Source organism: Ictalurus punctatus, chromosome 22, assembly GCF_001660625.3.
Source record: "Ictalurus punctatus breed USDA103 chromosome 22, Coco_2.0, whole genome shotgun sequence".
NCBI classification, from domain to species: domain Eukaryota; kingdom Metazoa; phylum Chordata; class Actinopteri; order Siluriformes; family Ictaluridae; genus Ictalurus; species Ictalurus punctatus.
Genome location: NC_030437.2, coordinates 4,659,023 through 4,671,401, shown reverse-complemented (window position 1 = coordinate 4,671,401; position 12,379 = coordinate 4,659,023). Strand labels below are relative to the sequence as shown.

Genomic DNA, 12,379 nt, shown 5'->3' with positions numbered 1-12,379 from the left:
TAATTGCAAGCTTTTATTTATTGATTGATTTTTATTTTAATCCTTTTATGTGCAGCACCGGTCACGTGTCCCTGTATATGTTGTTTCTGTAGAAGTTTGACCAAACATTCAACAGTGCTTTGGTCAATGAAAAACTATATTTGTTTCTGTATACGACAATGAGGACAATGAAAGTGCTGATGTCAATAATTTAATAATTCTTTCTCACACACACAGCTAAAATAACTTCACAAGTCTGTAAAATAAATAATGTCATTCCTGAAATATAAAGTGCTTCTTTGTGCAAACCTCCAACATGAGGCACAAAGTGGTACTGTGGTTAATATTGTCCGTAGAGCTAAACATAACCTTACGGAGAAAACAAAACAAAACAAGAAGAAGCAAATAAACACAAAACGCTGTCCACTCGGGTCAGGTCTTAAAGAATATTGAAATGGCACGTACAATAGGGGAAAATGTAGCTGACTAGCCTTAATTCTGTATTAGCAACATTAGCATAACTAGTTTGTGTGGTGCAGAATTCTGATCATTTTCTTTACAAAAATTTACATTTTTAGTTGTGACACCGTTTATATGTAAACGGAAAAAAGTGTGTGGAATGCTAGTTAGCACTCGGGTACAAAAAGACTCCTGGTAACATAAAATGATCTCAAAGTGTGGAATTTTGCCAAATTCCATGAGAATACCCAAAATTTTGAACTTTGAATTTAAAAATAAAAACACCTAAAGGGAAAATTCAGGTAAACACTGCTGAATCGCTAACTATTAAAATGTTTAGTATGTGTTGGCATAAATGTTTGCTAGTCATTATAACCAAAAACCCACCTCAATTATCAATAAATACTTGTAGAAAAAACTGATTTTAACCCATTTTTATGCATTCCCAATCTAATGGACCACTATGATGATAAAAATGGTAAAAAAAAATTAGCTGACAAAATGCAATGGAATAGCTTGGATGTAACACACGCAATGAGTTCTACATTCTGACCAATGGTATCTAAAATATAATATATATATATATATATATATATTTATATTTTAGATACAGGCAGGCTGAAGGTAAAGTACTTGATTTGATTTCCTCCCGAGAACGGGGAAAGTCTCAAAATACAAAAGGTATTTATAAATCATTTATCTACATTAGAAAGAAATAATTAACCTATATGGAAATTCAGAGTATTGTCAAAAATGATGCACTATTTGACTGTCTCAAGCACCAAATGATGAACTTGTTAAGTGGCAGCATGATACATGCTCAGAATGGTGTTTTAAATGACAGCATGGACTGCACCTTTGCTAACATCTTGACTTGCCTGGTTGGAGCTCCATCTTTAATGAGCCAGTTTCATTAAAGCACTGCAATAATGGTGACTATCGAGCAGAATAAGAGTCCAAAAGTGACCAAAACGGTCGTTATAACAGGACTATTCTCTGACTCACTAATATCACTTCAGTTATGCACCGTTATAGTCTGTTTACAGTTAGAACAAGCCTGATTGCTTGCATCAGGCAAACCCACTGCATGTTCAGTGGTAGCTATGAGCAGCGTGTCCAGTGTGATCTCTGTACACTTGGCAATAAAACGAATGAACGGCCGAACGTCACCCTCGTTAGCGGTGTCCAAGGCGGCGTAATACTCCGCCCTCTGCTCTTTCCGGATGGTGATTGGTGGGTAATTTGCCTGCATCAGCACTAGGTTCATCAGAAGCCTTGACGTCCTTCCGTTCCCGTCCACGAATGGGTGTACATAGACGAGTTTGTAGTGCGCCAGAGCAGCGAATTCCACAGGATGAAGGTGCAGAGCTTCATCTGAATTAAGCCAATGTACTAGCTCCTGCATGTGCCGCTCCACATCGTTCGGATGCGGTGGAATGTGGTGGCCTACAAACACTTGGCTAGCTCTGAATCGCCCCCCTTCCACAGGATCAGTGTATCCCAGCACTCGCCGATGGATCTCCAGGATATCGTTGACTTTGACGGCTCCAGGGCGCGACAGTAGCGTGGTGTTGATGTACTTCATGGCAGCGTCAACACCAATAGCTTCGTTCTGCTCGTGCAGGCTCTTCCCCGGCACGGCGTAGCGCGTTTCAATGATGTGCCGGATCTCAGACAGGGTCAGCGTGTTGCCCTCGATGGCCACTGTATGGTAAATGTGGTGGTAATAAGTCTCCTCCAGGATCCGACGAAGAGCAGAATTGCCTTTTGGGATGGCCATAAGACGTTGCACTTTGGCGTCTATGATGCCAAAGTGACGCTGGTCAATTTCCTCCACTAGGGGGAGTGTGCGATCACGGCTCACCAGCGCTCTCTGGTGGCAGGGTGAAATGGCGAGCGCTTTGCTGTACAGGTGGTCGGCCTGGACCACGTCCTTCTCCTCCTCTAGGATGGTGCCTAGCTCAGTGAGGGCGTCCACAAAGTCTGGGTTCATGTTCAGCGCGTGGACGAGAAGTTTGTGCGCCTTCTCCTTTTTCCCCTGTTTCTTCATCTCCAGGGCCTGCTGAAGAGCTGCCTTTGCCTCCGACTGTGATTCTGTGAACAGAAATCCGTGAGATTAATTTAAAGATGATACAAAGCCAAGCGCTTGTGCGTTTTCCACCACGGCTGGTCCGAGTCCAAGAACTGCTGATGTAAAATGGCAGTAGTGTCATTTTGTCATAATGACAACAACTGAAGCGACTTGAGCAGGTTATTCCTTCAGCAACATTAAAATAAGATATAAAGATTACTGTTGAATAATTTTGCAAAATTAAAAATACCACAACTAACAAATGCAAAAACCTACAGTTCAAACATGTGCCTCCTTTAAAATGTAAAGAATATGCTCTTGTATATAATTGTCTATCTGATTGATCAAATTAATTAACCAGAAACATTGCGTCGAGTATTGGAATACCGTAATTTTTGCCTTTTTTCATCTCGCATACACAGGATTCATTTCACACAGGACTTTCTCCACCCTACCTTTGCTGGGCTTGAGCTTCTGAGGTAGTAGCTGAAGCGCAGTGTAGGGTACGGTGAGGCTGGTCGAGTGCCCCACAGCACGATGGGTGTTGCCCCAAAGATGGCAGCGCAAGAGGGAGATGCCTTTCAGTTTGGCGCAACAATTCTCCTCCACACCCACCAGAGGCAGCAGCAGGACCAACACCGAGCTCAACAGGATGAAGAGAACAGGCCCCCAGCCCCATAGCAGAGGACTAGCGCTGACGTGACGCAACACCGTTATCGCTGCCATCAGTCTAGATGTCCTGCTTTACCGAGCCTCATGTTCAGCATTCTGTGAAGGAAAGCAGGATCTGGGGTTAGTGTTTCTGAACACCTGACTCAAATCACCTGAGTCTGATTGTTCCTGATTTGACGGTTATGGATTGGGATCCGATGTTAGAATTGTATCAGAAACAAAAACATACCATAAATGATTGTTACCCTGAAACAGAGATTGTTAGATTTGGAAGAAAATTCCATGCAAATCAAATACCAGCGTAACCAATATCACTCACGAGACATATTGCGTCATCAACTGGGTGACTGTGGACCAAATACAGATCCAGCAAAGTATTTGAGCAGATTGAAGCAAAGATTTATTAAAACATACTGTAGTAAAACCGATCAACATACACTATGGCCAAAAGTTTCTGGACACCTGACCATGAAACAAATTTGTGCTTTTAGAAGATCCTATTTCAGATTTTGTCCACCTTTACTGTTATAATAACCTCCATTCTTCTGGGAAGGCTTTCCACTATATTTTGGAGCGTGGCTGTGGGGATTTGTGTTCATTCAGCCACAAGACTGACATTAGTGAGGTCAGACCCTGATCTCTGGTGAGGAGGCTCCAGTGCTCCCAAAGGTGTTCAGTGGAGTTGAAGTCAGGGTTCTATGCAGAACACCTCGATTTCTTCCACTCCAATCTTGGACAAACCAGGTCTTCATGGAGCATGCTGGAACAGATTTGGGTCTCTTACTTCCAGTGAAGGGAAACTATACTGCTACAGAGTACAAAGACCTAACCCAAACAATTGTGTGCTTCCACGACGGTGGCAACAGTTTGGGGAAGAACCACGATATGGATGTGAAGGTCAAGTGTTCGCAAACTTGTGGCGATAACGTAAACGATTTCGCCGAAGCCAGCTGTTCAGGAAAGGGAAGCGTTTTCAGACTTTCACACACCAGTATCAGTAAAGGAAACAGAATGTTTCAGGATGACTGAACAAGACAGGAACATGTACAGATGTCTCATCTGTTCAGACTCTTAACTATGAAGATATGATGTAATCGTTATATAAACGTGTCAGTAGTGTTTCTCTAAAGTCCTGTGGTGTACACAATTCTCCTGAGTGAAAAGAAAAAAGAAACACAACCAGAAACCACAGTATGAAACCACTGCCGGGGTTATAATGGTTACAGACAGTGTATTTATGTGAATCAGCTGAAGAGACATATGTCTGATGCAACACATTCAGCTACAGTCTAACAGTAGCAGGAGGAGATGTATAATTATAACCGCTATATAATTTTAACACCTTAAATTAAGTAATAAGCTATTTGACAATGTATATGTAACCCAGTTATAGTTCAAACCCGCACTAACAGTACACACTAATCTCATCCCCACCTGTGGAAGCAGACTACTCACAAATACTACTGAATACAACAGTACACACGGCCTGACCTTACTTATCCGTTAATTCCTAACAGATCGATATTGTAATCAGGAAATAAGAGTTCATTTCCGCGTAGCGTCACCTGCTTACCTTTCCATCAAGGAAACAACAAGGCTTTTCTGCAAAATGTGAATAAAGTCTGTGAGTTTCTACTCGTTTAATCCTCAGCTACGTCTGTAACACTGCTGGTCCACTTCCGGGAATGTGACGTAGCTTTGAACTCCAACGCGGTTCTGAATGATGCGTTGGAACGTGGAACGTGCTCGATGATTGGCTGATTCCAGGTTTTGCGCGCGCCTAAACAGCAACACGTTGACCCGATCGTAGGGTTTTCTGATTGGATAAAAACGATTCTGCTGTTCTATTGGATACGGAATGCTCAAATACACGCCTTTTATGAATAATAGATTAAATTATTGAATATATATATATATATATATATATATATATATATATATATATATATATATATATATATATATATATATATTAAATGCTTGAAATGACCTAGATATTTATAGTACACACACACACACACACACACACACACACACATATATATATATATATATATATATATATATATATATATATATATATATATATATATATATATATATATATATAATTTTTTTTTTTAAAGTATTTATTAAAAAAAGAAAATAAAAAAGTCGGTTGTGCTTAATGCAGTCAATAACATGACCACTACAGGGCGCCATAATTCAGTGTTTTTTAAAAGCAGTTGACTTTTTAAAAAAACATTCACCCACCTTATTATTACACATATACAACCATATTTTACTCTATAGACACTATACAGGTGCATCTCTAATACATAAAGTGAATTATTTCAAGCCTTTTTTTTGTTTTGTTTTAATGTTGATGATTACTGCTTACAGCTCATGGAAATCAAAAATCCAGTATCTCAAAATATTAGAATAAAGAATGTATAATACAGAAATGTTGACGTTATGAAAGACGTAGTAAAGTTCCCCCTTTTTTTTAATTAGGGGAAAAAATAAACTTTTCCATGATATTCTTTTTTTTTTTTTTTTTTTTTTTAATGCACCTGCAGTAACACTGTTTGTGGTGCTTGTATGAGGTATTTTAGAATTTCATGACTGAACATGTTCATCTGGCATTATTTTTACTCTGATAAAGGGGTGGTGTTGGGGATATCCTGTGCTCTTAGGCCTGGCTCCATTTAAAACATTTCTTGGACTATCTCCCAGGGTTTTGTACATGACCTTTCATTTCAACGCTTGTGATGGTTATAACAGACCCACAGAGTCCCATGCAATGTGAACCGGATGTTCAAGAGACTATTACTCCTACCACATACTGCTGTTCAAAGATATCAGAACATTTTAGATAACCACAGTATTTGACTTGGGAAGACTTAATAGCTAGATTTTATAGTCTAACATGCAACAATACATAGTATACAGTGGTGGCTCAACAGTTTAGGCTCTGGGTTACTGATCAGAAGGATCTTGGGTTCAAGCTAGATCAGAAGGATCGAGAGTTATTATTAATTTAGATAGATTAATTTATTGATCATTTATTCATAATTTACATAATTATATAATTTACAATTATTAATTTATTGAAGAACAACACATCATACTTTTTATCCATTTATACTTACTTTTTGTGGAACAGTTATTTAGTTTATGCATCTTCATTAACTGCAATGTGCTTCCGGGGTTCTCTTTGTTTTTTAAGGATGTACTGTTTGGGTTCACTAATGTACAAAAAGCTCAATTTAACGAATACTTTATTATTAATCTATTATTGCTCCTTGCAGAAATTTCACATTCACAGCAGTAAATTCACTCGTCGAAATCCCTTATTCATTGTTTTTTTTGTTTTTTTTTTTAGAAGAGAGGTCCAACAGTACATCCAAAAAATATTTCATCATTTAAGAATCTTAACGCTCTTAAGACAATAAACTTCTTTCACCTTTTTAATTTATTTGAGTAAAGTTTTCTGGGTTTTTTTTTCCTTATGTCTATGCATATGTGTATAAATGATGCTTCGCTTTCATTATCATTTCACTGTATGTAATTTTTACATTTTGCTATGTAATTGTATTTTTGATACATTGTCATTTATAATAATAATAATAATAGTAATAGTAATAATAATAATAATAATAATAATAATATAAATAAATTTTAAATCTCGCGAGGCACACTCACTTCACGTTTGATCTCGGTTCTGGGGGAAGGAGCTGTGTTCATGTATCTGGCTGTTGTGAGTTTAAAACGTGAGTAATCTGATCAGTTCTTTATGGGAACTTCCCTGGTACATCACAGGTTGTGTAATGTTGTATACTATGCTTCAGGGGTGCACAGGTGAAGATTACATTTCCTGTTTGAGAGTGTCGCTGATCTGTGTTAGACAGGTAATTGTTTGGTTGTTTTATCCCGACGTGTAATCTAAAATGTAGGTTTTATAGACATTGTTAGTTGAATTGTAGGGTAATCAGTGGGGTGTTCTGGCAATGCGCATGCGCAAAACGTTTCCACACTGGATTTATGGCATATCTGAAGACTTGCCCATAATTCTGTGGTACCTTGCCTTTATACGAATTCGGATGTGAAATGTAAGTAAAAATCAATATATCTTGAATTAAATAATTTTCTTAAATTAAAATGGTGACAAAAAATAGTATTTTATAGTAAAAAAAAAAAAAAAAAAAAAAAAGAGTCTTTACCGATATAATACTTTTGTGATTGTGATGTAAGCACCACCACAGACATCTGAAGCTGACAAGATGTGCTACCCCTCTTTCTACATCCTTAATTCAGGTGGTGGTTCCTTCTGATAGGTGTTTAGAGCTGACAAGACATGCTACCCTGTTTGTGATTTGTATCGTTTCATTGGTATGAGTGTTGTATTTTAATTCAATATTGTATTTTTATGGGCTCATGTGATTATTAAGGAAATTTAATAATTGAACTAGCAACAATAGGAGGTTAGCAACAATATTCCTTGTTGGATTATTGGTGGGTTAAATTGTGTGTCTTACTATGCTGTCAAATAAAAAAATAATTTTTGTGTACTCTGGCTTTAAGTTCATTTGAGATGCCCTAGGTGGGGAAAAGTTTAGGTTTGGCCTCTCCTACCAATAAAAATAGGAGTGGCATAGTCATACACGTGCAGTGTGTTAGTTTTGTGGTACATTTATTTATATTTACATTTATTCATTCAGCAGACGCTTTTATCCAAAGAGACTTACAAATGAAGAAATACAAGCAACGCAATATATCAAGTGGAGAGCAATACAAGTAGTGCTACCATACAAGATATAATTTATAATTTATAATTTATAATTGAGTTCTAGAAAACCAAAGTAGGGATGCACCGATACCGATACCAGTACTCGGGTGTTCTCCCGATACTGGGCTCATGTACTCGTACTTGTAAAACTACCCCGATACAACCGCACCGATACCACTTTATGACAATGTGACATAGCCTAACCTCTCGGAGCAATGTCAGCAATTTGGAGATATTTTAAGATAAGTGATGATGATAAAAGCAGAGCAGACTGCAAACTATGCTCTGCTAAATTGTCAAGAGGAGGGGTAAAAAATAGTTCATTAAACACAAGCAATTTGATTAAACATCTAAAGAACAAAAATAACGCCGAATGCAAAGAGTTTGCTAATGCTAGCAGTGGGAAACAGCAACAACCAACTTTGCAGCAAACGCTGGAGAAGCGAGAGACAATGTCCAGAGCCAACGCACGGGCAGTAAAAATAACAGAAGCTCCTACACAGTTCATTGCTCTTGATGACCAACTGTTGTCAGTTGTAGATAATACAGGATTTCATCGTCTTCTTTGTGTACTTGAGCCGAAGTATGAGATTCCCAGCCATCACAACATTACAGATTACCAAAGCTGCATGACTTGGTGAAAAAGCACATCAGGAACCTGTTACAGGACATTTCGGCCTTCAGCTTCACCACTGATATTTGGACTAGCAGTGTCAGCCCAATGTCTCTTATAAGTTTGACAGCACAGTGGATTGATGAGGATTTTACTCCCCAGAGAGTCGTTTTACAAGTAATGCAGTTTAGGGTTTCGCACACTGGCCACGCCATAGCAGGTGCATTTGATGACGTGCTTGATGACGTGGGGAATTCCGAAAAGTTGTGTTCACGTTGTGTTGCGGGATGATGCCAACAACATGATCAAGGCTATGAGTGATGCTGGACTACCTAGCTTGCCATGTGCCATTCACACCCTCCAGCTGGCTGTTAACAAGGGTGTTTTGGCTCAGAAAAGTGTTGCTGATGCGGTGGCAGTCGGACATTTCAAACATTCCACCTTAGCCTACTCCCAGCTGGAAGACATTCAGATGCATCTCAACATGCCTATAAGGAGACTCCAGAAAGACGTTCAGACCCGCTGGAATAGCACGTACTACATGGTACATTCTCTCATCGAGCAGAAGCGGGCTCTGGGAATATTTGGGTCTGAATATTAGCTCCCCAACAATCTCACCGGTCACCAGGGCACACTTCTAGAAAAGACTCTATCTATTCTTGCTCCATTTGAGGAGTTAACCCGAAAAATTAGCTCCTCTGATGCTTTGGCATCAGATGTGATTCCTGCTGTGACCGTGCTTCAGAGACTTTTGACCAAAGAAACAGACGAGGACCATGGCATCAAAACAATGAAGGGAACCCTAGCTACAGCCGTCACGAGACTCTTCACTGACACGGAAAAAAACCCACTCTACTGCACTGCAACTGTACTCGAACCGAGGTAAAGTGTGTGTGGGTGTGTGTGTGTGTGTTTACTGAGCATGTGAGAAAGAGAATGATGAAAACAAAACTGCCATTATGACTGACCTAAAACATTTTACTATTTAACTTTTACATAATCAAATTACTTTAGTGATTTAAAGGCAGTATACTGACATTCATTCTGACAAAGCTTGTCTGTTACAAGCTAAATTATAATTTTCTCTGATTTAGGTTAAAGATTATTTTTTTCCTCAAACATCAACACTGCTACAGAGTCTAAAGAGATGGTGATGCAGGAGCTGCAGAAGGTGTCTGGAGGAGTGGCAGACAAGCATGATTATCTGGGGGAACCACCTGCCAGAAAGCTATGCAAGGCCCAGGCCAGCAGCACTCCGGACAGTGTGTTTGATGAGATAGCACCTGCACAAGCATCAACATCTCTGAGCAGTGCACCAATGGGTGCTGCCATTCAGTATGAATCAAGACATACCTTGGAGAGACCACAACTTCTCGGGAAGACAATCCACTGCAGTACTTGGGGGTTAACAAAGTGCGGTTTCCCACTCTTTCCCAGATGTCATGCAGATACCTCTCAGCACCATGCAGTAGTGTGGAAAGTGAAAGGCTGTTTAGCTCAGTATCACGTATTGTAGATGAAAACAGAAACAGGCTCAAAGCTGATAATGCAGAGAAGCTCCTTTTTATCAAAAGTAACCTGCCTCTCACTTTTCCAAAAAAGCCTTAGTCCTCACAGACAGCACTAACATATCATGGCATATCACTGCAGTTGTTCTATTATGTTGGGTGGTACTGAAATCCACTGAATGTGTTACAGGTTACATTTATGTGAAATGGGCAGCAATGCCATGTTTGTTCAGAAAAACAAGTTGAATGTTAAAATGTCAGCAACAGCAAGTTGTATACTTAATTTGTTACAGTCAGAAAGTGAAAAACATCTGATGAAAATAAAACAATGTAAGAACTGTAGTGGTATAATTTTGAAGTACTCATATCGGTACTTGGTATCAGCAAGTACCCAAATGTAAGGTCTGAAAAAAAGGGGTATCGGTGCATCCCTAAACCAAATTGTGCAGAGTAGAGGTGTAAGAGACAGAGTTAATTTGTTTTCTTTTTCTTTTTTTTAAAGATAATGTGGAGGTTGGCACAATACACAATAGGTTAGTTACGTGCTCACGGAAGAGGTGGGTCTTTAGCTGGTTTCTGAAAATAGTGACAGATTCTGTGGTCCGGATTGAGGTTGGAATTTCATTCCACCACTGAGGGACAGATAGTGTGAAGGTTCTGGAAAGGAACCTTGAGCCACGCTGAGTAGGTTTGAGATCAAAAGATGAATATGAGACGATAGATCAGAATTTCCGCTTTCATTTCCTCATATTTACATCTAGAATACAGGACAATGAGAATCACAAATGAAGGCCAGAAGCCAAAAGTCAAACCAGTTGTAGCAGTTGTAACAGAGAAAACAATGCTTAGAAATGTGCATGGGAAAATGGCAAAACTTAGGAAAGGTTAACAGGTGAATGAACTGGTTATAATGAATGAAATCAGGAAAAACAGGTAACAGGTACATTCATTAACCAGGTGTGTGGGAGTAAAGCTTGTAATACACATTAATGCTCTCTCTCTGTCAGCGGTCACAGATTGACTTGCCAATATTTCCCCACTCTTTCCTGCAAAAACATTCATCCATCAACACATCTCCTCTGCACAGCCTGCTTCAGGTCACCCCCACAGATTTTTAATTGGATTCAGGTCAGGCTCTGGCTACATCATTCAAAAACCTTGACTTCTTTTGGTTAAGCCATTCCTTTGTTGATTTGGATGTCTGCTTTGGCTCACTGTCATGCTGAAAGGTGAAATTCCTTTTTATCTTCAGCTTACTAGCAGACATCTGAAGGTTTTGCCCTAAAATCAGCTGGTATTTGTAGCTATTCATGATTTCCTCCACCTTGATAAAAGCCCCAGTTCTGCCTGAAGAAAAGCTGCCACCACCATGGTTCAACATGGGTATGGTGCTCTTTTGGTGATGTGCTTTTTGGAATTATGGAATTATTAAACTTTTGGAATTGTAATAACACATAACACATTTTGCCACATGGTTTGGGGTGATTTTGCAATGTTATTAAAGACCTCCTCAACCACCACCAGTCTGTAGCATCCACCTGGATGATGCGATGGCATAGTGCACCAGAATGCCCACCACACACCAGCTATTGGTGGAGAGGAGAGTGATGTAGCCAATTCAGGGATGGAGATTATTAGGGGGCAATTATAAGTTCCAATGGGGGAATTTCACCAGGACATCGCTAATAACAAGTAATAATAAGTGCTTCAGACGTAAGAGATCTAATATTTAACAGTCCTAGCTTCAGATCTAATGTGCTGGGTGTGCATTCAGTATGATCTTATTTTATGCTAATTGGGTTGCTAAAACAAACTTTTCTGAGTATTTCTAAATCTTTGTTTAGCTCGGGGAACAGACACATTCTCAATATAGTGGAACCTGAGTGAGGACTCAGTGCAGCAATCAGACAATCAGTTTAGCATGCTTATCTGCTCCTTCTTGTTTGTCACTGATTAACCAGGCTTGTTCTGAAACTATGTGCTATGCTGCATAGTACATCAAACTACACCTATTATAAAGCTCACATTGTTTTTGAAGCACCACCTGGACATCCAGCAGTTCAATGAGCATACTACTGCGTCTGGGGTTTGTCCTGACTTGCCTTGTGATTTTTTGTAAAGCACTTGGATCCAGCTCTCTGCCTCAACTTGATGATTATTTTAATAAATAACTAAAGATCAACAAGTGAGCCTATTTGCAAGACAGTTGAAATATTTTAGTAGATCATTTAAAGTCTACTGCCTTATTCATAAGTCATTCAATGTCTTCTTGGCTATGTTAAAATAACCAGATTTTTTGCAAGCTCAGA

The 12,379-nt window shown here is 39.2% G+C and overlaps 1 protein-coding gene across 1 annotated transcript; it reads right to left on the bottom strand.

Annotated features, from left to right (window-relative positions):
* Positions 1-174: 174 nt before the first annotated feature.
* ficd (FIC domain protein adenylyltransferase) lies at positions 175-4,887 on the bottom strand. The gene is made up of 3 exons (XM_017452106.3): positions 4,755-4,887; positions 2,965-3,277; positions 175-2,532 (listed from the first exon to the last, which is right to left on the bottom strand). Exons 2-3 carry the CDS (start codon positions 3,233-3,235, stop codon positions 1,454-1,456), a joined length of 1,350 nt encoding a protein of 449 aa, XP_017307595.1. The 5' UTR covers positions 3,236-3,277; positions 4,755-4,887; the 3' UTR covers positions 175-1,453.
* Between the last annotated feature and the right edge of the window lie 7,492 nt (positions 4,888-12,379).

Coding starts and splice junctions, on each gene's coding strand:
- ficd (XM_017452106.3), bottom strand. CDS start 3,235: ATGGCAGCGATAACGGTGTTGCGTCACGTCAGCGCTAGTCCTCTGCTA. Junction 2,533..2,964: donor GAAGCTCAAGCCCAGCAAAG/GTAGGGTGGAGA, acceptor TTCTGTTCACAG/AATCACAGTCGGAGGCAAAG.